This window comes from Staurois parvus, unplaced genomic scaffold, assembly GCF_062004578.1.
Source record: "Staurois parvus isolate SC_StPar_1 unplaced genomic scaffold, SC_StPar_1.0 ptg000548l, whole genome shotgun sequence".
In the NCBI taxonomy this organism is placed as follows: Eukaryota; Metazoa; Chordata; class Amphibia; order Anura; family Ranidae; genus Staurois; species Staurois parvus.
This window is the reverse complement of record NW_028318344.1, coordinates 4,587,016-4,613,805: the sequence shown is the minus strand read 5'-3', so window position 1 is coordinate 4,613,805 and position 26,790 is coordinate 4,587,016. Positions and strand designations below refer to the sequence as shown.

The 26,790-nt window shown below is 40.3% G+C and overlaps 1 protein-coding gene across 1 annotated transcript in view; it reads left to right on the top strand.

The window, feature by feature from the left end:
* Window positions 1-26,790, top strand: part of CACNG8 (calcium voltage-gated channel auxiliary subunit gamma 8) — a 181,663-nt gene that overhangs the window by 45,770 nt on the left and 109,103 nt on the right. Inside the window, exon 2 of the mRNA XM_089690972.1 lies at window positions 21,089-21,642. Coding sequence (XP_089547098.1) covers window positions 21,420-21,642 — 223 coding nt within the window. The 5' untranslated portion in view covers window positions 21,089-21,419. The remainder of the gene's footprint in view (window positions 1-21,088; window positions 21,643-26,790) is intronic.

Here is a 26,790-nt window from a genome sequence, read left to right as displayed (position 1 = left end):
TAAGAACTGATTCACACATGTTCAGTGCGGATTGAAGCTCAGGTTTCACAGCTAATTGATAAAGTAGTTTTTCAGCTGTTCATGTCAGGTTTACATCAGGTTAAGGGCAGGATTAGCTCAGGGTTTTATCCACAGGTTCCAATAGAAGTCATAGCCTGTAATCCACACCTGAACCTGAAGGCACTACTCAGAAATCATACAGAACTCTTTCTCAAACTGCACTGAATCCGCACTGAATCCTCACCGTCTGGGCACCGGGCATACACTATGTTGTAAAAAGTATTGGGACACCTGCCTTTTCACGCACATGAACTTTAATGGCATCCCTGTCTTAGTACGTAGGGTTCAATATTGAGTTGGCCCATCCTTTGCAGCTATAACAGCTTCAGTTCTTCTGGGAAGGCTGTCCACAAGGTTTAGGAGTGTGTCTTTGGGAATGTTTGACCATTCTTCCAGAAGCGCATTTGTGAGGTCAGGCAGTGATGTCGGACAAAAAGGCCTGTCTTGCAGTCTCCCCTCTAATTCAACCCAAAGGTGTTCTACTGTGTTGAGGTCAGGACTCTGTGCAGGCCAGTCAAGTTCCTCCACCCCAAACTCACTCAGCCATGTCTTTATGGATCTTGCTTTATGCACTGGTGTTGGAACAAGGAGGGGCCATCCCCAAACTGTTCCCACAAAGTTGGGAGCATGAAATTGTCCAAAATGTCTTGGTATGCTGACACCTTAAGAGTTCAATTCACTGGCCAAGCTCAACCTCTGAAAAACAACCCCACACCATAATCCCCCCTCCACCAACTTTACACTTGGCATAATGCAGTCAGGCAAGTACTGTTCTTCTGGCAACTGCCAAACCCAGACATTTGCATCTGCATCGGATTGCCAGAGACATTTTTGTCACTCCCAAGAACACGTCTCCACTGCTCTAGAGTCCAGTGGTGGTGTGCTTTACACCACTGCACTTGGTGATGTAAGGCTTGGATACAGCTGCTTGGCCATGGAAACCCATTTCATGAAGCTCTCTATGCACTGTTGTGCTAATCTGAAGGCCACATGAAGTTTGGAGGTCTTTAGCTATTGACCCTGGAGACAGTTAGTGACCTCTGTACACTGTGCACTTCAGCATGCGTTGACCCAGCTCTGTCATTTTACGTGGCCTACCACTTCATGGCTGAGTTGCTGTTATTCTCAGTTGCTTCCACTTTGTTAAAATACCACTAACAGTTGACCGTGGAATATTTAGTAGCAAGGAAATTTCACAGATGGACTTATTGCACAGGTGGCAACCTATCACGGTACCACATTTGAATTCGCTGAGCTCCTGAGAGCAACCCATTCTTTAACAAATGCTTGTAGAAGCAGTCTGTATGCTTAGGGGCTTGATTTTATACAACTGTGGCCAGTTGTATATTGGAACACCTAAATCCAATGATTTGGAGGAGCATCCCAATAGTTTTGGCAATATAGTACTGTATATGTGAACAGGCATCAAAGGAAGAAATGTTTTTTTCAGATGTCATGTGGATGGGATGTGGTTCAAACCGCATCAAATTCACATATATGTGAACCGGCTCTCACACACAGGTGCAAAGGCTTAATAATACTGTCACGGTCCTTCCCCGCTGCCTCTCTCTTTCCCCCCCTCTGGATCCCTACACTCCCCCTTCCCCATTATATGCCCCTGCACTCTCACGTAGCCCACCTAAAGTGGTGTGCTGGGCGCCAGGGAGCTGCCTCCTGCTGTGGATTCCCCACATGGAGGCCACCTGGATGTTGCCGTGAGCCCCCCTCCCCTTGTCTTGGTGAGCACAGGGTGGCCCCAATGTTCCTGTGCTCTGCACCCGCCAGAGACAAAGGCCACGCTCCTTGTGCGAGGCCGGAGTGAGGGGGTGGGGCTTGTTGTCACGGTAACCCAACACCAGGGCGGCCGTTGCCTGGCAACTTGGGAGTGTCCTACTCCGGAGATAAATACCAGAGCAGGACCCGGGCACAGAGAGTCTCCCCCCTGCTCACATCTCGCAAGTTAGTGTGCTGTGAGAAGCCTTGTGCTGTGGCCGGACCCTACAGCCCCCTCTCCCTTCCAGTACCCGTGGACTCAACCCATTGCCTGCCAGAGCCTGCCTCCCTGTTGTATGCCCGCCTGGACTTAACCCATTGCTTGCCAGAGCCTGCCTCCCTGTTGTGTGCCCACCTGGGCTTAACCCATTGCCTGCCAGAGCCTGCCTCCCTGTTGTGTGCCCGCCTGGACTTAACCCATTGCCTGCCAGAGCCTGCCTCCCTGTTGTGTGCCCCCTGGACTTAATCCATTGTCTGTCAGAGGCTGACTCCCTGCTGCGTGCCAACCTAGGACTTAATCCTGGCCTGTCTCCCTGTTGGGGGCCCAGATGGTGCTACAGACTAACACCCCTTGTTGCCTACCAGAACTCGGTGATCCTTGTCGTGTGCCCCACCCTGTGGTATGGATTTAACTTCTGTTTTACCAGAACCTTGCTATACCCATTGTGTCCCCTCAAAATCACTCAATAAAAGCTTTGTGTGTCCCACTGCTCTCTGCATGTGTTCTGTCCCACCTAAACCCAAGCAACTGGGACAAGAGTCAATACCCGGTGCCGGATCAATGCGCACAGAAGCGTGACATGTACATATTATTATTATTATACAGGATTTATATAGCGCCAACAGTTTGCGCAGCGCTTTACAATATAAGGGAGACAGTACAATTACAATACATTTCAGTACAGAAGGAATAGGAGGGCCCTGCTCGTGGAGTTTACAAACATATGTACATATGTGCACAAACATATACACACAAACACATGTACACACACACAAACACATGTACACACACAAACACATGTACACACTCATATATACAGCCCTTTAAACATTGCAGTACAGTACCTTCCCTCACATACCAGGTACTGCGCTCTAGGGGGAGGCAAAGGGCACAGCACAAACTCCCCTCCTTTTCCTTTCACTCAGTTACATAGTTAGTCTAGCTGAAAAAAGACAAAAGTCTATCCAGTTCAACCGTAAAAAAAAAGTTATAATCCTACACCCACAGTAAATCCAGAGGAAGGCAAAAACCCAGCAAAGCATGATCCAATTTGCTCCTGCAGGGGAAACAATTCCTTCCTGACCCCCGAGAGGCAATCGAATATTCCCTGGATCAACTTTACCTGTAAATGTTAGTAACTAGTTATATTCTCTGTATCTAAGAAAGAATCCAGGCCTTTTTAAAGCAATCCACTGAGCTCTCCAGAACCAACTCTTGAGGTAGTCTATTCCACATTTTCACAGCTCTTACTGTGAAGAAACCTTTCCATATTTGGAGATTACATTTCTTTTCCTGCAGATGAAAAGAGTGCCCCGTTGTCCTCTGTGATGACCTCAAGGTGAATAACTCTACACCGAGTTCACTTTACTGAGTCTGAGCTAGCTATCTCATTGCTAAAGTATAGTTCAGCTGGGGATCGGGAGCTCAGGCTCATCTGACAGATTTTCTCTACCAGGATGCTGCAGCACTCCTGAGGACCTCAGGTGGCACCCCGGCTGAGAAAGGCTGATGTGGAGTAATAAAAAAGGACCAACATTAGAAGGTATAAAATTATGGCTCGCAAATTCAATAGTCTATGCATGTAAAACACATTTTACAAAATGTCTTAATAACACGAATACAATTGAGATTATTATGGGACTGTTGGCTGGTCAACATGTTAAATAAAAATGTGAAATATTGATAATTTTCTAAACCTTTCAGTAGTTAATGCTGGCACCTCCACTGTTAGCCTGAGTTTCATACTCACTTTTGTAACAGTTGTTTACTGAGCATACATTTAGTCAAGAATTCAATAAAAACTAACTGGGAGTCACTGTTGATATGGGAAGGAGTATTCTCATAAAGCTGAGAGATTAATTTGTCACTAGTTATGACGGTGTTCTTTTTATTGAATAGTGCAGAAGGCTGCTACATACGATATTTTGCAAATGTGTTACTGGCCTGTTAAGACCCAATTAATCTTTTATAATTTTTTATTAATTAAGTCTGATAGACTACATTAATTTTATTCCCTAAAAAGGAGTGTAGATCAGTGAGCGCTCTTAATAAAAACAGCTATGCACAAAAGCTAACCATATAAAACCTTAAAAAAGCTCATAAATCAAAAGTGCAGCACTAAAATGATCCTAAAAATATCCGTATAAATGACCCAATAATAAATTAAATAAAATGAATGATAAAAGTTCATAAAGTGACAATGAGTATATAATGAAAGTTCAAAAAGTGACAATCTGTGCTCTAAGGTGCCAATTCCAACGATAATTCAGTGCTTGTGTTTGTAGGTGTAGTAAAATTACGCACTCACCAGATGCGCAATGGGAATGCGCATATAGATAAATAACCAGAGGTCCTCTTAAGGAAAGCAAGGTAAGCCAGGTAATGGATTATCTTCCCTCTGAGTGGCGAGCAGCACAGCAGCTACTCCAGGGCACTACGACAATCCAAACAGCCAGAGGTCCCCTTTAAGGAATGGATGGGTGTTGCAGCCTGAGTTTACAGGGACTCCCCTCTCTGGATACTGGGATGGATCTTAAACTTTGACTCTGAAAATCAATCACTTGTTTATACTGTTTTCAAGCATGCAATACCTCTTGTCTTGTCTCAGCAGAGTCCACAGCTGAAAAGCCACCAGCCTGTTCCAAACGGAACAAGACAAGAGTTATTGCAAGCGTGAACACAGTATAAACAAGTTATTGATTTTCAGAGCCCATCAAAGTTTAAGATCCATCCCAGTATCCAGAGAGGGGAGTCCCTGTAAACTCAGGCTACAATATCCATCCATCCCTTAAAGGGGACCTCTGGCTGTTTGGATTGTCGTAGTGCCCTGAAGTATTTGCTGTGCTGTTCACCACTCAGAGGGAGGATAATCCATTACCCAGCTTACCTTGCTTTCCTTAAGAGGACCTCTGGTTATTTATTTATATGCGCATTCCCATTGCGCATCTGGTGAGTGCATATCTTTACTACACCTACAAACAAAAGCACTGAATTATCCTTGGAATTGGCACCTTAGAGCACAGATTGTCACCTTATGAACTTTCATTATATACTCATTGTCACTTTATGAACTTTTATCATTCATTTTATTTCATTTATTATTGGGTCATTTATACGGATATTTTTAGGATCATTTTAGCACTGCACTTTTGATTTATGAATTTTATTTTCCCTGTAAAGAGACACTGTCATCAATAAACCCTTTCTGAGCCTCAGATTATCCCTCATATTATCATGGCATCCCTCATATTATGATGATCAAGAACTGTCAGGCCATTGAATTCTTCAAACCCAGTGATCTGGTATTGGGTTTGAAGAAAAAAATGTGAATTTTTATAGATAGTGCCCTGCATGAGGATATCATCTCTAAGGAAATATTAAATATATACAGTTCCTCTGGGTCTAGTATCCTATCATACATATTTTCTATACATTAACTAAGACATCTATACTTTTGGATAGGGTATTAACACCCTTAATACAGAAAACAATAATAGGTGTTAAAGATACCATGGATTCTTTATCTAAACTTGGGACAATAGTATTACTGGACAAAGATATATACTGTATATACTATATGTCATGGGTTTGTACACTTCGATTAACCATGCTGATGGGATCACGGCTTGTGAACAAGAGTGTAGATAGTGTACAGAGACAGAAATTAACTTTTTGGTTCAGTTACTAAGGCTTGTTCTTGAAAACAATTTATTTCTGCCTTAAGGCCAATTACTATGCACAGAGGAGGGAAACAGTGATGGGAATCAATGTCGAACTGGTGTACATGGTCACATGAGCTATCTTGAACATCTGTCCATTTTTTCCCATATGGAGTTCACCTTGATTGTTTGGCATGGGGGTGTTTCATCAGTCACCTGTTCATGGTGGGATGGGGCAACACTAGATTCATATTATCATTCAATAAATGCATCAGAAATGTTCATTCACAAATTCATTTCCATATTGTGTATTGCAAAGAAAGGGTTTCCTTTTTAGACACTATGGTGATACATAAGGGTCTGAAGCCAGATGATAGATTTGTATACAAAGGCAACAGATATTTATTCTAAGATAGCTTTTACCCAGCTACTATCATTAAGTCTATCACTAAGAGTTAGTTTGTCTGGGTAGATAGGATTGCTAAAGACCCTGATACTGCTGAACTCAGAAAGGAGGAGACGAAAATAAATTTTTATAGAGAAATACCTCCAAAGCAAGGTCTGAGTCTATTAAAAGAAAAAACTCGGTGGTCAGAATGGAGAGATGTACTAAAAGGATGGCCTTGATATGTCAATTTCATGGCTCTTTACAGTGCGTCTTTGCATGTGTCAGATGTCACTGGCATTATCTTTGATCAGCATATGCCAATATTAGAGTTACAATGTATACCTATACAATTGTTTAGAGATTGTGTGGTACATGCTGAACAGAAAATTCAGGATGCTTTAACCACTTGCCATCCTGAGGATTTACCCCCCTTAATGACCAGGCCCCTTTTTGCTATTCGGTGCTGCACTATTTCAACTGATAATTGTGTGGTCATGCAATGCTGCACCCAAACAAAATTTACGTCCTTTTTTTCACACAAATAGAGCTTTCTTTTGGTGGTATTTGATTGCCTGTGCACCTTTTATTTTTTGCGCTATAAACAAAAAAAGGCTGAAAATTTTGAAGAAAAAGTATTTTATACTTTCACCTATAAAAAATATATAGTAAACTCAAAGTTAGTCATATATTTAGGCCAAAATATATTCTGCTACATGTTTTTAGTAAAAAAAATCCCAATAAGTGTATATTGATTGCTTTGTGTGAAAGTTATAGCGTCCACAAACTATGGTATAGATACTGCAATTTATGCCATTTGTTATGCTATACAGCGCTGCACTAGTTTAACAAACAATTATGTGGTCATGCAATACAGTACATAAATATAATTTACGTCCCCTTTTTCACACAAATAGAGCTTTTTTTTGTTGGTAATTGATCACCTGTGCGCTTTTTATTTTTGGTGCTATTAACAAAAAAATCTTTGAAAAAAACTATATTGTCTTATTTCTGTCATAAAAAAATCCAAAAAAACTAAAATTTTGTCATAAATTTAGGCCAAAATGTGTTCTGCTACATGTTTTTGGTTAAAAAAATCCCAATAAGTGTATATTGATTGCTTTGTGTGAAAGTTATAGTATCTACAAACTATGGTATAGATAATGGAATTTAAACAGCTTTTACTTTCTGACTGCCCATCACATTTCTTGAAGTGCTAAAATACCAGCACAGTACAAACCCCCCCAAATGACCCCTTTTCGGAAAGTAGACACCCTAAGCTATCTGCTGAGAGCCATATTGAGTCCATGGATGATTTTTTTTTTTTTCCACAAGTTTTTGGAAAATGACAAAAACATTTTTTTTTACACAAAGCTGTCATTTAAATTATATATTTCTCACACAAGCCATGGGTATATGTGCAATTACACCCCAAAATACATTCTGCTACTTATACCGAGTATGGGGATACCACATACAGGAGACTAAAATCCAATGACCACTTTGAAAGCCTGAAGGTGCGTAACTTCCTCATTTCACGTCCTGACTACCTATCACAGATTTGGAGGCCCTGAAATGCCAGGATAGCACCCCCCCCCTAAATGACCCCTTTTTGGAAAGTAGACACCCCAAGGAATTTAAAAAGAGGCATGGTGAGTATTTTGCAGATCTCATTTTTTCTTACAAGGTTTTAAAATATAAAAAAAGAAAAGTAAAAATATGTTTTTGTTTTCTGTTTTCATTTTCAAAAAACGTGTGGCAACAAACGAGACCTGCAAAATGCCATGCTTCTTATCAAATTCCTTGGGGTGTCTACTCTTTCCAAAAAGGGGTAATTTGGGGGGCTTTGGTGCTATCCTGGCATTTCAGGGCCTCCGAAACTGTGATAGGTAGTCAGGAAGCGTAATGAGGAAATAAAACCCTTTAAAAGCCTGAAGGTGCTTACGGGATTTTGGGGTCCTGTACTTGGCTAGACTGCCAAAAAGTCTCTCACATGTGGTACACTCATACTCGACAGAAGTAGCAGAATGTAATTTGGGGAGTAATGCCACATATACCCATGGCATGTGTGAGCAATAAATCAGTGACAATTTTGTGTAAAAAAAATATATATTTTGTTTGTCATTTTCCAAAAACGTGGTAAAAAAATAACTTCTTCTATTGACTCAACATGCCTCTCAGAAAATAGTTTGGGGTGTCTGCTTTCTAAAAAGAGGTCGTTTTGGGGGTGAGGGCATTTTATGCCCAGCATTAGAAGTTTATGCCACACATAATTCAATCTTCTAACCACCTGAAGACCAAGCCTTTTCTGACACTTTTTGATGAAAAAAATCAGTATTTTTTGCTAGAAATTACTTTGAACCCCCAAATATTATGTTTTTTAAAGCAGACACCCTAGTGAATAAAATGGTAGGTGCTGCAATTTTTTATGTCACATAGTACTCTCGCAATGATTTTTCAAATGCAAATTGTTTGAAAAAAATACACTTTTTTTACTTTTAATGCACAAAAAACAGAATATATTGACCAATTATTTGGTAAACTATAAAAGATGATGGTATTCCGAGTAAATAGATACCAAACATGCTTTAAAACTGCTCATGCCCCATGCAATAGTGACAAACTGCATACATTTTTAATATCCATAGGCACCGCTTTAAAAACCTTCAAAAGCTACCATTTTAGATTTACAGAGGAGGTCTAGTGCCAGAATTACTGCCCTTCATCTGACGTTTGCAGTGATAACTCACATGCATGGTACAACCGCTGTTTACATACCGGCACAGGGTCAACACTCATGCAAGCAGGTGCGCACGCACGCGGGGGGCGAGTTTTTTTTTTTTTTTTAAAGTTATTTTGAAATTATTTTTACACTGTCCCTTTAATTATTTTTTTTAATCACTTTTAATGGTATCACAGGGAATGCAAATTTTACCTATAACATCAATGGGCATTGTCATATATTATTTTTTTAGAAATCTTGGGTCAGATTCTAGATATCTCCTCTGCCCTTACATTATCTAATCTCACCAACATTGGTGTGATCAGCTGCTTTCCCAATTTACAAATGGCGCTGTTTATATCCTGCAAAACGTAACTGATGAAATACTCGTAGCTTCCAATTTCTTAGACTATAGAGATGATTGACACCATGCCAGTTTCCAATCAGCTCTATGGTCAGCTGACAGAAACACCGGCTGCATTCTCAGGTTCCCCCGATGGCACGAGAAGGCCATGGAAAGCAGCGGGGGAGGGGGGCATCATCTCCTTGTAAAAGCAATCCTGCAGCTAATTAGCCATACCAGGATGATGCCTGCAGCTGTAGGCATCATCCTGGTATAACCATTCAAAGTCCAGTGATATACCAGTACGACGCTGGTCATTGTTGGGTATATATGCTATGTTGTTGCTTTTCTGTATGCAGCCTGTGGGTTGAATGAAAAAAAAGAGAAGAAATCTCTGCCAGAAAAAGTGTGTGGTATGCCCACCATTATAATATACCACCCTGCATCAACCCACTTCTAATGGTGGGCACCCATTTGGTCGCACGGTGCCACACCTGCCAATTCCAAGATTACACAAATGTCTAAATAGTGGCACGCTTGAATAAAAATTGTCCACGTATAAGTGGTACCCCACATGGGAAAAGGATGACACCAAGTCCCAAACTATCTTGCCACTACTCCCCATGTAGTCTGGGCATCCGGGGGGGCTCCACGTCACTATCTTTTCCTTCATAAACCAAAACATATATATATATATCCTATAAGAGGTCTTATACATCTTGAAGCCATATCTGGAACGCTTGCTGGGGAGAAATTGTTTAAATTTAAGGCGGCCAGAAAAAATAATGAGGAACTCATCAAACGCAGTTTTTTGCTGGGGAATATAGACATCTGCAAATTTAGGTGATTTATGCTGGGCCGAATTTTGTGGAGCCAGTCAAATTCAGGGTCACCCCGAGTGTATTGTCATTGAAATGCATAAAACACATTATACTCTCATATCTATGCCTGGCCATGGCAGCAGAGAACATGCGTATATGATGAATTGGGTCTGTGGACCAATACAACCGCAATTAATTTTTTTAGTAATGCTCATGTTGAGGATTAGGCTCCAAAAAAATTTAAATTTGGAAATGGATTTCCATACGAATGGTCTGGCAAGGTTTGAATTTGGGTTGGTGGCGATAAATTGTTGTGCATATAAATTGCTTTGATCCACAATCAATGCATACAGATCTTCCATGAAACACAGCTCCAAAAAATCAAGGGGAGTAGTTAAATTTGCTGTTTCCACCTGAATTCCGGGTTGGGCAGTGAATGGGGGAAGTATGGGTGGTGCAGAATTTGTGGGCTGCCAATCGGGATTTGCAAGTACATCCGGAAGGATACTAGGGGTTCTATTGGCCTGTGTGCAAATTCTTGGTGGTTGCGGGATAATACTTGTGCTCGCCACTGCACCAGCTTGTACTGCACTTATGGGACTCGCCATGTCACCAAGTGATACTGCAGTGCTGGAGCTCGCCAGTTCATCAAAAGGTAGAGTGGCACTAGTACTGGCACTCTGCTGCATATAAGAGTCATCAAAATTTACCGGCAAGTGCTAGCAGAGATCAGGCATGATTCTGCAAACACTGCAGTGTTGTGTGCAATGTATCAAGTGACAGTGATCTACTGGCACTGTACTTGCTGGGGGAGAAGGGGGGGTAAGCGTAGGGGCTAACCGCAGGTGCCGGGGCTGATTCCGCTAATGCTGTCTTTTTGGGGGCTCTATACTAATGTGAACAATGGTATAGTGCTGCTATGATCAAAGATATGGATCTGTTCAGACACTATACTAGCAAAGGAGGTTTATTGTGTATGAGCGTGTTCCTGGCAATCAAGGGGTTAAATGTGATTACTGGTGTACTGATGGGCAATCTGATGCTATCTGGGAGGGGCGTGAAAACCACAGGAGCGCGAATCACGTATATATATATATATATATATATATGTGATTTTGCGCACCCGTGCCACTCTGTAGCAATATTTCTGCTATAGGGCGGTCAGGAATCAGTTAAAGAAGTGGTTTGCATTAAGGCGCTGCATTAGTTTAACTGACAGTTGCGCGGTCATGCAATGCTGCACCCAAATTAAATGTATATCCTTTTTTTCCCACGAATTGAAATTTCTTTCAGTGGTATTTGATCACCTGTGTGTTTTTTATTTTTTGCGCTATAAAAAAAAGAGTCCGACAATTTTCAGAAAGAAAAACAATATTTTGGACTTTTTGCTATAAAACATGTTCAATAAAAAAGTTTAAAAATCAAATTCCGTCATAAATTTAGGCCAATTGTATTTTGCGACATGTCTTTGCTAGAAAAAATCCCAATACGTGTAAATTAATTGGTTTACATGAAAGTTATAGTGTTTACAAATGGCAGTATAGATACTGAGATTTTTTTTAATATACTAATAATGGTGGCGATCAGCGACTTATAGCAGGACTGTGGCGGGCATTCTGACACTGGGGAGAACTGACTTGGTGTCACTGACATCCCCAGTGACACCAATACAGTGATCACTGCTAAAAAAAAGCACTGACACCGTACTAATGGCACTGGTCAGGAATGGGTTAACATGAGGGGCAATCAAAGGGTTAACTGTGTGATGGGAGTGTTTTACTAATGGGCGTGTGCTTCACTGTAAGCACACTGATTGGGATGGCTCTGCTCAGCCATCCCAAGCAGTGGGCCCAAACTGACAGGGAGGAGGACTGTTGGTAAACAATGCAGCCCTCCTCCCTGTTGGTGATCGCCGGTAATCACCGGGTGGGACCTGGTAATTGACACCCAGTGCTGCGATTGGTGGTGCGGGTAGGGTGGGCGCATATGCATTTGGCTAGGCTCAGTGTCTCTGCTGGTAGTACTGTCGCAAGAGCATGGAGGAGATTCCAGAAGACAGGCAGTTACTCTAGGAGAGCTGGACAGGGACATAGAAGGTCCTTAACACATCAGCAAGACTGGTATCTGCTCCTTTGTGCAAGGAGGAACAGGATGATCACTGTCAGAGCCCTATAAAATGACCTCCAGCAAGCCACGGGTGTGAATGTCTCTGACCAAACAATCAGAAACAGACTTCATAAGGGTGGCCTGAGTGCCCGATGTCCTCTAGTTGGCCCTGTGCTCACTACCCGGCACAAAATTGGCAGATCTGCCACTGACACCCTGTGCTTTTCACAAATGAGAGCAAGTTCATCCTGAGCACATGTGACAGACATGAAAGGGTCTGGATAAGCTGTGGAGAACGTTATGCTGCCTGTAAAATTGTTGAGCATGACCGTTTTGGTGGTGGTTCAGTGATGGTCTGGGGAGGCATATCCATGGAGGGATGCACAGACCTCTACAGGCTAGACAATGGCACCCTGACTGCCATTAGGTATTGGGATGAAATCATTGGATCCATTGTCAGACCCTACACTGGTGCATTGGGTCCTGGGTTCCTCCTGGTGCATGACAAGCCCGGCCTCATGTGGTGAGAGCATGCAGGCAGTTCCTGGAGATTGAGAGAATTAATACCATTGAATGGCCCCCATGCTCGCCTGAACTAAATCCAATAGAACATCCTCTGGGATATCTTGTTTTGGTCTATCCAACACCACCAGGTTTCACCTCAGACTGTCCAGGAGCTCAGTGATACCCTGGTCCAGATCTGGGAGGAAATACCCCAGGACACCATCTGTCGTCTCTTTAGGAGCATGCCCCGATGTTGTCAGCCACGAATACAAGCACGTGGGGGCCATACAAATTACTGAATACCATTTTGAGTTGCTGCAATGAAATTTCAGCAAAATGGACTAGCTTGCTGTATCATTTTTTCACTTTGATTTTCAGGGTGTCTATGAATTCAGTCCTCTGTAGGTTGATAATTTTCATTTCCATCAAACAATGGGGCATCCTTAGATTCCTAACACATTACTCTGTCCATATCCAGCATGATAATTTTCCCCATTGAGATCTGATGTGATTTCAAAGTGTACCTTTAATTTTTTGAACAGTGTATTTTGTAGTATATATATATATATATATATATAGAGAGAGAGAGAGAGAGAAAGAAAGAGAGAGAGGTGTGCAAATTACATAAATGTTGTACTGGGAAACATTACAGAAAAATGCATTATTTTCTAAAGTGTTACTAGAAATACACATTTATGTATCCAAATTTGCCACTGATTCAAAGTCTTATATGTCCTGAAAAAAACACATATAATACGTATGTTTAGACTAGAGACTCTAAAAGGTATAATGGGTGGAACCGAACCATTGTGAAAACGAAACAACTCACCTGTAGCAAAGGGGTTTTAGGGAGGAAAAAGCACCTGGACTCAAAAGTAAAAAATGGGTACAGACATCATCACAGGTAAAGTTGATCCAGGTAATATCCGATTGCCCCTCGGGGGATCGGGAAGGATTTTTTTCCCTGCAAGAGCAAATTGGATCATGCTTTGCTGGGTTTTTTGCCTTCCTCTGGATCAACCAGGATATAGTCCTGGTATAGGACTATAACTTTTTTTTTTTAAATGGCTGAACTGGATGGACTTTTGTCTTTTTTCAGCAAGACTAACTATGTAACTACAGTATGTAAGGACCATCATTTGCACATAAAATGAAAGAGGGGGAGAGGAACAGATAGTCCCAATAGCAGACAAGCTCTCTAATCTGTTCAGTTGCTTTATCTATTGACAAGAATTTGTCAGGGTAAACACTAATCAATTGATTCATCTGAGAATATTGTATGTGGATTGGGCCGGTACAAACAAAAATACTATAAAATGAGACGTTATTGGCACATTTACAGTAAGGTCAATATATATTTCTATATCCATACATGAGGACATACTCCACATAGTGAATATATAAAAAGCCTTTAATTTCAAGTTCATTAAAACATCCTTAAAAGCATAAACATTGGCATGTGATTATGCACACTGATCTTGTAATAATGACATCTAAAAGCCTTAGCTCACCATGTCCCTATTTCAGTTTATTTTCGTCATTATTTAAACAATTATCGAACAATTCATGTATTCATATCTTTGAAATTCTCAATAGCCACAGAGGAAATGGAAGGAAGGTGAGCCATGTGTATTTCTTGGATCTGATTCCATTTTATCAGGAGATATGAAAGGAGATATGAAAGTGTTCCTGTAAACTGTATATTAACAAGGTAATTAGACATCACAGGATAATATCCTGCTTATCCACAATACATTATTTACACATACAAAGCCCAGGTCCTGGGTCTATTTAAAATCTTGATATATCACTATATATGCTCTGTTATCCTCTGTTGCATGACCTTAGGCAAGAGACAGGGAGGGCTTCAGCAGACCAAATAATGGGTATCTGCCACCAATGACTGCACCTGAGCAAAATAACAAAAGTGTCATAGCATATCTGCAATCATAGTCACACAACCACATACAAATACACCCCTCTATCTCTATGTTTACCATAAGGCAGGATATTAAAGTGGATTTCATCTTACGTACATACACAGTTTCAGTATATTCTAGTTACTGCCCTTATTCCAGGTCCATTCTACAAAATACAGATAATACAATCAATATACAGTATCCATTGTTGCATCTACTCATATTATACCAGTATATACAAAAGTGTATATATATACTGCTCCTTTCACTACCTTAGAAACTGCTGTTCTTTAGCTATTATTGATGACCATAAGATGGCAATCAGGTGAACATAAGCTCAGCAGTATACCTACCCAAGGTTCTAAAAATATCACAAAAGTACATTCTTTAAGTTAGCAGTCATTTAAACCTTCTTCAAAACAGCAGCTACTCACAAGTACTGTATATTAACCAAATGAACTAAACCCCGATATCGTAACAGAAACACATATAGCTGTGCAAGCTCAGATTTTACCAAAAAGGGGCACAGTGCATTTCCCGTTGGTGGCCATAGTTCCACATATGTTCAGATACATATACATTATATCATTTACCACTGACAAAATACACATTGTTCCATAGTTGTATATTATATGCCTGTACCTACCTCTTAGATATCATATATGTCAGTTCCTTTCTAATCCCAAGATAGTAGATGTAAGTCTGAAAAGCATTAAAACTTAAAGTGTTAGTAAACCCAAGACCCTGTATTCACTATATCTGGTCTCCCACAGTACACCAAACTTGGAAATGCAATTATTTTAGTAAATATAAACTACTAAATGCCTTTTCTAATCAACAGTATATAGCAGTCTTTGGACTTCTATCAATGTCCAGCTGAGCACTGGATAAAGCATGTAGGAGGAGTTTCCATTCTGCTCTGACTGTCCTATGAGGCATCATGACCCCTGACCCCCTGTCTGGACAGTGCTGTTTGTTCCTGTGCTTATCACCTGCACCCTTCCAAAGAAAAAAAGCTCTCCTGTAATACACACTACACTGAGCATGTGTAGAGTGACTCCTTGAGCTCTATACTATTAGCAGATGGATTAGGGACAGTAGAAGAAGGGGAGGATCAGAGAAGACAGGATCAAACAGCATTTTTACACAATGTGGAGAATTAACCCCTTAGTTCCACGGTGAATATAACAAGCGTGCTTTACTGCATATACAGACTGATTTTACTGTTGTGGGTTTAGTAACACTTTACGTTTAGGTACATTTTTTGATCAGCACAAGGGATGGGACTTACATTGAATGAGAAGTGTCCCTTGTGATGGTGGCTGCTCTCTTTCAAATCTTCATTTCTCTGCCCCCCTTCCCCCACCTACCGTGGCACTATTAACCTTCTGGTTTTGTAGGAGCCAATACGAACCACTGGAGCTGTCATAGGCACTCTTTAAAAGTGCCAACTATGCCTACCCTTTCTGTCTTCATTCACAAACACTGCAGTATAGCGTCCCACAATTACAGTGGGGCAAAAAAGTATTTAGTCAGCCACCAATTGTGCATGGAGATTTTGTCTCTCATAGTTGAGGTCTACCTATGATACCAAATACAGGCCTCTCTCATATTTTTAAGTGGGAGAACTTGCACAATTAGTGGCTGACTAAATACTTTTTTGCCCCACTGTAAATGTGCTCTATGAAAGAAGAATGCGGACTTTTCATTAATTTGCCCTTCCTTCATTCATAAAGCGCTTTTCTTTGCTAGCAGCTATAGTGTATGTAGAAAAGATAATAGAGCGAGCGCTACAGGCATTATATGATATTAAAATTATATATATTCAAATGAATTAAAAGCAGCTAGCACTCTGGGTATAGGTAACAGTCCCAAAATCACAATTTCTAAAATATTAGTTCAGCGCTAAAAATGCATGTCATAAATTCCATAAACGCATGTGACTTAAACGCATATGTGAGTAAAGTGCTGAAAGTACAATATTATTATAACTAGTTCAAGATGACATAAAATGCAATAAAATAAGTTCATCAGAGCATTTGTGAATTTAAAACGTCTCTTGTGCAAAGATATCAGCTGAAGAAATGCCTATGATTGGCACATGAAGTTATCCGTGAAGAGTAACTGTGCAAAAGCTTGTAAAAGGAAATCCACCCTTGGTACGGATGTACACTCACCAGACCATAAATTATAATGCGCATTAATTATAATACATCGCACATCTGGGGCTGCAGAGGTATGCTGACAGCTATGGGGTCATCCATCCATCCGTCAGGGTGGGTGCCAGGTGGTCCTGGGGGGAATTAGCTCAGCCACAGGAGCCAGAAAGGTGCTTATAGTGTAGTATTTTATTTAAGGTAATAATAGCAAGTAACATAAAAACGTATCCATGTGGAGCAATAAAATAAATAAATGAATAAAGTACCAAAATGGCCGCCGCTCATTAGTAGCAGCGGCTAGAGGTCAGCAATAGGGCTCCACCCAACGCGTTTCATGTAATAACACACAGCTATAGTAGCTTCTATGATTGAAGAGAGGGGCAGGAAAGGGTAGTCATGGTTGGCGTTCTTGATGATTATTAACCCCAGTAGCCATCCACACAAGGAACACTGCTCATTCAATGTAAATACCATCCCTTGTGCTAATTAAGAAAAAAACATTAAGATTTAAGCACCATTGTCAGCAAAAAGACATTCAAATAGTACTAACATGAATAGAGACAGCGCATCCAAGTAACCTCCAAAAGCATCACTTACCTCCTGCTGCATTTCTACTGTTTCCTTCTTCCAGTCTGCTCTGGTAAGCAGTGGCAATGCTGGCACATGCCAAACCATACCCCTTGGACATGATGACATAATGTACAATGGCAATGGCCCCAAATGTGATAACATCGCTGCACGAGGTGTTGAAGTCACATCACTGTTATACACAGTATCAACAGTCTGAACATGCTATTACCAGGCACTATACTCATTTTACTGGTTTTAGGGGGAACGGTCCACTTGCTCACCACACAAGCACATACAAATGTCTAAGGGGGCAACTCCAGCCCAGCCTATATCAGCAAGGATATCAAAAGAGGAGGGATAACTGCTGAAACAAATATGTTAGCATGCGTTGGCTGACTAGGGCAGAACTTTACCATCAACTGCACCACCACTGAAATCCCCTAAAGCAGAGGCAAACACAATAAGTGGTGCAAAGTCACGTCCATGCGACCTCCCAGAGAAAATTACTAATCCTAGGACAAATAAATATACTAGAGGGAGAGATTTGTGTGTGATAATTTAATATGATTGCAAATATGCAATGGTCCTGTTTGTTAATTTGCTCAGGTTTAGTCGGTGGAGACAGATACCCTTTGCTTGATCCCCTGTGGTCCTCCCTGTCATTTTTTCAAGGATGCCACACAGCAAGGCATATATATAGTTTTATTTCAGGATAGTAATTATCTTCTGGGTTTTGTATATTTAAGTAATTTTATAGTGGATAAGTAGGATATCATTACATTGGCTTAAATATCCACAATATCTAATCACTTTATTAATATACAATTTACAGAAACCCTTCCATATCTCCTGATGAAATAGACTTTAATCCAAGAAACACGTTGAGAGCTGCTGCTCGCCTTTCGTTTTGTTTGTGTCAACTGAGGATTCCACCAACTCGAATACATTAATTATTTGATAATTGATAATATAATATCAGAGATAAATTGCAAGGGGGAAATGATGAGCTAAAATTGGGAGGTGTCACTGTTGTAACAAACATTGATTGTGGTGGTTTTTTTAGGAATGGATCTTTCTATATAATCACTATATATGTAATCATGTATAGATATAGAGATATACACTAACCTCAAGTGTACCAATAAAGTCCCATTTTATATATTTTTTTCTTTGTACTGGTTTGATAAAGAGATATAAGTACAGAGTTTCAGCTTTGTAACCCTTGTCCCCCCTCCTAGCAATGTAAATTTATGGGAATTGGGTGTCTGCCATCCAATGTAAGCATGGGGGTTAGAACTCTTCCCCTCGTTGTCTAGACCTTGTCTTATATCCCATCTTTGACACTGTTTCTGCATAATTTGTATGATCTGCTCATGTTTGGGTGGGTTTCTCTGCACAATCAAGAAAACATACTAGTAATTCAGAACCCGGTCATGTGGTTCACAAAGTGGAAAAAAACTCTTTCTTGTGTGTGGCCACAGGAGAAAAGAAAAGAGAGTAGGCAGGAGAGTCCCTATAGTGTAGTATTCATCAAGGTACAGGTATGACCTAAACTTATTGAGCTCCTGGGCGACCAGAAGTTTTAAAGTAGATACAACCTGTAATCAGCACTTGTGAAGAATATGTCTATCTCTATGCAGGTGTAGAGATGGCCAGTGCTCGGGGCACAACCCTGAGTCCACATCAGGGACACCAGGATGATGGGATGGAGTCAACCTGGCCAGAAAAAAACAAAAGTGTTTAGTGTTGCAGAGGCCTACATGGGAGGATGGTTTATTTGGTGGACTGTAAAGGAGGAAAAGTCTTAACCATTCTTGTTGTGATAAAACAAAACTTATTAAATCCAACCAGTTTATCCCCCACAGTTACTACCTTTTGTACCACTAGCCCCTCCCTCCTAGATTGTAAGCTCCAAGGAGCAAGGCCCTCAAATCCCTCTTGTATTGAACTGTAGTGTTGCTGTATTGTCTCCCGCAGGGGCGGACTGACAACTCATGGGGCCCCCAGGCAATAGGGGATTATGGGGCCCCTGTGTCCTTGCCCAAACTCAAAAAAGCCTATGAAAAAGGTACCAGGGGCATCTCATGGGGCCCCCTACTGACCCCGGGCCCTCGGGCAGTGCCCAGGTTTCCAAATGGTCAGTCCGCCCCTGGTCTCCCGTTATATTGTAAAGCACTTAGCAAACTGTTGGCGCTATATAAATCCTGTATAATAATAATAATATAATAATTAATGATGTCAAAGATGTATTTCATGACAATTTGTCATTTCCTTAGATATCAGGTATGTAAACACAGATATTTAATATTGCATACTATCATAGTGTCGTTTTCCTACTAGCACATTTTTCAGTATGCCATAAATATAGATTGATGTACATTCCTATTATGCTGTACACAGGTGCAGGTACTACCTCCTTCATAGTGATCCCTTGTCTGCGCACCCTACCCACCTCCAAGCACCATCCCTTAGTTCCACCCCCTACCCAAGTCCCAGTACCGCCCCTTCTAGAGAATTCAGAATTAGTTTGTAAGGAGTGTGTTAATGATAACAAGCAAAGCAGTAAATTAGATCCCCTGCAGCCAGCAACAACAGACCCTCCCAGCAACAATAGATCCTACCAGGAAAAATAGATCCAACCCAGCAACAATAGATCCCCCAGGAACAATAGATCCACCCCAGCAACAATATACCCCCCATCAACAATAGCCCCCACTAGCAACAATAGATCTCCCAGCAATCAGCATTAGTAGACCCTCTAGCACATCCCAGCAGCACTTGTAATTAGATACTTTCAATGCTGGAGGTGCCAGAACTGTGTTCCCACTGAAAAAAAGCCCTGGCTGTGCATAGATGAAGTTGATGTCATGTAGATTTGTACATCCATAACAATGCATAATGTTTAATAACACTTGCATGTAACCATAACTTTTAACATACAACATTCTAGCCACCCTAGTACACAGCTTCAAGTAGAAACATGATATTGGTTTCCAGTTTCTACAACCACCATGGTAGAAGCTATCTCTGCACTAACATATTCCCCAAGTTACAAAGCATCTAAAATACCCAGAGTGCCCTGGGGCTTCTCCATGTTATACTAAGACATTTATTGAAAGTCAAACATAAATTCAACAAACTGAGCTATTGTTAGTTGCATGCAGATCAGGATTTAAGTTACACACCTGATAAAGTAAGGTAAGGCAAGGAAGTTACAAGTTGTTATGAAACAATCATCAGTGTTATCAATACATTTCTTCATCACAACAAGGCTGGTCATGATCTTTCATCTATCACAGTCCACCACCTCTCTGCAATACCCTTTCATAGATGGCTCTGTGACACCAGACACTATAAAACATTTTTCTGATCTGATTACGCTGTAATTTCATTTTCATTCTCACAAATCTGACCCATGAGTGTTACGGACATGGTTAGATGTAAACTCCTAAACAATGGATGTAAATAAATTTTATGTCAATGGATAGTCTTGCTGAAATCATTAAAATAAATAAGTATATATTGATTTCTTGGTGATAGTTAACAGTAACAAATGCATTTAAATCTGCAATTAATGCATTTCTTACTATGAGACATAATTGGTAAGATTAATCAGTGAAGTGACTGATGCAGGAAATTAATCTGACTTCTACTGACAGGGTCAAGAAGAATTTTTTCCCAATGGTAGGATAAATTGGCAGCTGCCCCACTAACTTTTTGTTCTTTGTTTCTCCTTCCTCTTTGTTATCTGTAATAATGATAAAGGTTAATCTATTATTTTTTATTAATGTATTAGTCTATTTCCACCTTTACTAACAAAGTTACTATGTTACCATATCTTACACAGGTTCTTGTGATGCAAGAGGAGCACTTTATCAGTTAGCACTGACGCATACGGAACTAAGAGTAGACAGTCAATGGAAGACAACTTGAAGATTGTTGGTAACATAGTCCTGAGCATTTCAGTGGCTTCTATTGTCCTCTGGCAGAAACATCTCAGCTATTGCTGACAGCAGAAAAGCCACAAGAAGAAAGAAAAACGGGGAGAGGAACCAAAGAGCCAAGGAAGACCAAAGAAGAAGACTTTGGGCTTCTTCTGCTCAAACCTATTTTTTTTGTAAGTTAGGCCCCCTCAACCTGTCACCCTGGAGTCGTGGAAGAGGTGGAATGAAGGCAGAATGGTGTGGTGTGAGAAAGGGGTTCAGATTCTTCTGACCACGGTGGGAGCTTTTGCTGCATTTGGGCTCATGACAATCGCAATAGGAACAGATTACTGGCTATATGCCAGGGCCTTCATCTGCAATACCACTAACATATCAAGTGAGGAAACACCACAGAAAGATAAGAAAGATCCAGGAGGGCTAACCCATTCCGGTCTATGGAGAATTTGTTGTTTGGAAGGTAAATACATGCTTTTTTGCTATTTGTGTTCACTATTGGGTTTGTGTTTAGTCAATTCAAACATAAATGTATTATTTGTTTTAATGAAATAATTTGTTCAAATGTAGTTCTTTGTATATATTACCGACTGGTATGTTCCAATTGAATTTATAATGGCAGCACAATCTACATATATGCATATCATTTGAAGATGAATTCCGGGAATTGAGCTACTTTGAAAAATGTGCAGGCATACTATGAGTTAAGTTTATTGAGGTGCATGCCACCTCATGGAGTTATCTCTTTAATTTACAGCTGACAGTTTTCTCGCTATCGCTCTCACTATCCTTCTTTTTTTTTCCCCAAATAACCTTTTATGAAAGTTTTTTTTTGCTTTACATTTAACAAAACCAACCAAACAAACTAAACAAAAGTAAAATAAATACAGAAAGAAGCCAAAAAGTCTCCTCACATGGTACAATGGTAATCATACTCATACAACTGCTCAAGGAAGTAAAAGCAAGAAATGGTATCAGTACAGCACACATACACTGCAAATCTGATATAAATCAGTTAAGCATTAATTGCCAATAGAGACCACTCCTCGCTATTGTTCTGGAGCTCCGATGACACTGGTCCTTCTGGTTTCAGCTATTGTGCCTGCCCCACGCTTGTGCTGCCCATTCACAGATGCCTTTGAAGTTTGTGAACAAAGGCTTCTGTGATTGGGCAGAAGAGCGGAGAGGCAGGCAGAGATGTGCTTCTCTCCTCACAGAGCCCAGGAATGTATCCTCTGGGAGTTCAATAAAACTGTCATATCTAAATTAAAGAGATAAGTCCAGGAGATGTATCCTCCTAAAGAAGGATTTATTCTTCAATGCTTTACAGTGCTGGAGCACCAGAATATGCCAGAAGAGGTGGCAGGAGCTGGTAATGGTGGCAAGTATTTTTTTTTCTTTTTTGGGCTGGCTGACACTTTAAAAGTTAGGGCTCTGATGTGAAGAAGGGAGTGCGAGATTTGGGGGGGAGGGGGTTCTGTGATAGGAAGGGTCTGTGTGACTGGGGGGCTATATGATGGGGGAACTCTGTGGTAATGGGGGGACTCGTGTATAGACACATCTGATGTGTTGGGGCCACACTGATGTGACAGAACTGTATGTATAGAGTGGCCTCTGAAGTATAGAGGGGATTCTGTTATGAGGACCTCTGACATAAAAGGGTAACTCTAATGTGAAGAGGACCTCTGACATGAGGGGGGACCTCAAATGTGAAGGAGGATTCTGATGTAAAGGTGGGCTCTAATAGGACAGAGGGACCTCTGATGTGGTGGGGGAACTTCTGACATGGTGGGGAAGCTTCTGATGTGAAGGTAAATGTCCCAAGCTCAGGTTTTCCATTAATAAGTAAAATATAGGTTTTGTACACTTTTTAGATTGGGGTACCTTGAGATTTGGTATACTTTTAAAAGGTTGAGAAATGCTGGTGTAGGACATATGCGTTAACAGCACACTAGCAGTACACTCCCTTAATCTTTCCTGGAAAAAACATAGAATTATATTTCAGTTTTCTTTTCTTAGTAGTTTTCAGGGAATATTATGTCCAATTTCTACTGTTGTAGAAATTGCAGAAAATATAAAAGATCCTTCTAACTGACCTTACTTTATGATTCCTATTATTATGGACTCTGTTTATGTTGTTTTTATATAACTATGTAATAAGCCTAAAATGTATTTTTTCTTAATGTTCTGTGCTGACCTATTCCTAATGTTTATGTATCTCTAGGTACACAGGTTGCACAAAAAAGAATAACTGCTATTAAATGAATATTCAAAAGACTGCCCCCTTCTCAATATGTAATCTATAAAGTGTTTTATAGTCAAATCACTGTCTTCCAAAGTGCTCTCTGCTATATTATACTGTATACACAAAAAATGCATCTAAAGGTATACAGTCTCACTATACGCAACCCTCTAAATGTTAAAGTGACAAAGTAATGAATATTGCATGTATAAGTTTAAAATGGTCAATAGCATAATATAGAGTTTTAGGAAACAATCTGCCCATAAAATAATATTTTAGCTGCCTTTTGAAATGCATGTTTGTATCTTACAGTGCTAGTATAGAGGAAGAAAAGCTATATGTTGGCAAAAAATATGACAATAGACTTTCCCCCTTCACCACACATCCAAATACCTAAATATGCCTTTACATTGGTTTAGCTCAAAAGAGGAACAACTCTACCAGCCTCCTCCACTTTTTCTAGTACAGGCTCCTTGGAAGCTCAGTCTATGGAAGTTGTAACAAATGCAGACCTAGTATAGCACTCTTTTTGGAGGGGGTGTTATGAGAAATGTCCCTCCCCAAACAGTGCGCTAAACCTCTAGGTAAATAAGAGAACCAAAACCTTTACTAAGTGATAGAATGGGTTTGATAATAAAGGTGTCAGTACCTCCACCCAGGACAGGGCCTCTGTGTGAGCAGAAGGGATTTGCAACCTTAACTAGAAATCTAAGCAAAGTAATTGGAAGCAGAAGAACTACTGCAACCAGCATATAACATTAATCATAAGCATATAGATGCACACCAGTATAGAAATAATACAAGCTTTATATAAGAAAAGATTAATAATAGTAGATACATTCAATGTACAATCAGGTATTATCAGCAAAGGGCACAAAAGGAGTCCTGGTGGAATTGTGCACATATACCAGGTATTTATAGTTATTAATAAAGATACCTCCAGATGAATGCTGGAGTTCATTTGCTGAGGATGATTGTGATGTGGCATCCATCTTAGTGTCAAAGACCTAACGACAATATCAACAGTGATGGGGAGATCCTCCAGCTGGTGTCCAACCAGCCTGTAACACAGCTTCTCACACTTAGAGTCCATCTACTCTCCTTTAGTATCCCTCGTAGTTTCTAATCTGACATGCAACCAGACCTCTAACTGTCAGACGTGGCCTTCAGATGCCTAACTTGGCTCTAGATTATGTTGGTTATTGAGCCCTAAGCTAAAACTAGCTATAGAATCCCAGACCAGAAGGGACAGGGTTAACTAAAATAACAGGAGCTGCATATAAACTCTATTGCAATAAACAGGTTCACCTACTAACATACTGGAAGGTGACTACTACATATATAGAACAGAGCTATCTGGCACTGTGCATGTGAGATACAACAGTAGGACAGAGACTTGTCTGTCACTAGGCTTCAGATCAAGAAGTTATGGGCAGCTACAGTTAAATTGTAATAACACAGGAATAATTACCTAACAGTCTCTGCTTCTGTCTTGGATAAAATGCAGTATTGCAATAATGCACCTCCTGTATGTGGATATGTGATGTCAGCTCCTTTCTTTCTCTCTTTTATCTCTCCCTTTCTCTCTCTCTCTCTCTCTCTCACTCTCTCTCTCTCTCTCGCTCTACTTCCTCCTTCTGGGGTTTTTAAGTCATCCCCCAGTAACTAACAGTAGCAGGCAGCTGATCCCTACACTACTGTAGTTGACAGTGAATGTTGTAGTTTCTAATGAGAAATCCAAAAACACTGTATATGGAAACTGACCTGATATTAAATGTTTCTTGTCAAATAAAGATTTTATGTTAAAAAAAATAGTAAAATAGTAATGCCGTATATTATTTTATACATTTATACATTTTCTAAAATGAAATTAACAAGAAATTACTATGGTTTCCCTTTAAAATGAACTTCAGATATGTCTTCCATGTTAACTGCATGCTTGCTAGGTAGTATGTAAGCGTACACCTACATATAGATATTACCTTTTACAGTGATTAGAGTACTTCCCCTGACAATGTCTTCTTCAGCTTTTTCCCCATAAAGATGTCACCAATTTTATTCAGGCATTATCCTGGGTCAGCATCTACTTCCCGGACTGAAAGACTGGCTCCAAGATAGTACCATAATGTAAATCCTGGTGCAGTTTTTATCTTGTTACTTGCTACAAAGTTATCATGTATGGTCTGAATAATGGGGAGAAGGGTGAGGCAATACTTCTTCCTGTCTGCAGCAGATTGATGACATCATTGCAGTATAACAAAGTCACTGCTCTGGAGCTCAATGGCTGTTTTTAATTATAAAACAACAGTTTAAATTTAAAAAATGCACTTGCTGTGTGTTGTGGCATGTCAGAAATGTATTAATGCAGATTTGTAAATATCCCCTTTAACTTAGTTAAAGCTGTTAGTTTGTTGTTACTTATGTCTTGCTCTGTGTTTCTTGTTTAGAGACTTTGAAAAATAGAGGTGAAGTTGTAATTGATAGAGATGTGAATGCTGAAAAAAAATTTTCATTTGGTTTAATTTGTTAAGTAAATCATTTCATTTCGTCATACTCGTTTTGTTAGAATGATTTGTTTTTGAAACAATTAATTTTTTGGGGAGAGTATATATTCATTGTTCTGCATCGATTCATATTTTCAGAAGTTCTGTTATTCTTTTGTTATTTCGGAAGATTGGCTATATTCATTTTATCATAATTAATTAATATATATTCATTAGTTATTAAGTTGAATTAATTTCCCCATTCCCCACTGACTTTGTTTGTTGGGCCACGCACATACAAATTAAACGAATGATCTCTCAAGTTCAACCCTAATACAAAAAGAATCTTATTAGAACATTCTCGCTACGCTCACTAGAATAAAAACAAATGTATCTGAATCAATTTGGATCATTTGTTATGTCGTATGTCGAAGAGGGAAACTCTGGAGCACTAAACCACCATTGTACCTACTGAACAAAATCTTACGGGAAGCCTGTAGTGAGTAAAATAGGGACATATGGAATCTGCCATTTTCAAATTTCTTCTAAAAACTTTAGTTACCTGTCTGTCTTTAGCCTCTTTTCTTTTTGAGCAGTACCAAACACAATCAGAGTAAAGATAAAACTATTATTGTCTACCTCGGTTGGCAGGGTGCTGTCCAAGTAGGCCCAAGCCTGTTGTTTGAGGTCCTGCTCCAGGTCCACCTGATGCTGCTGCTGCTGCTGCTGCTGCGGCTGGTTAGTAGTTTCCTCACTGCGCTGGTGAAGAAAGCTACTCATCATCGACTGCAGACTGAGGCAGCCGCTGCTGGTGGAGCTGCCACTGCTCCTACCACCCCACCCCTCCCCTGCTGCCATGGCAGCGGAACGCGAGCGCACAGGGCCC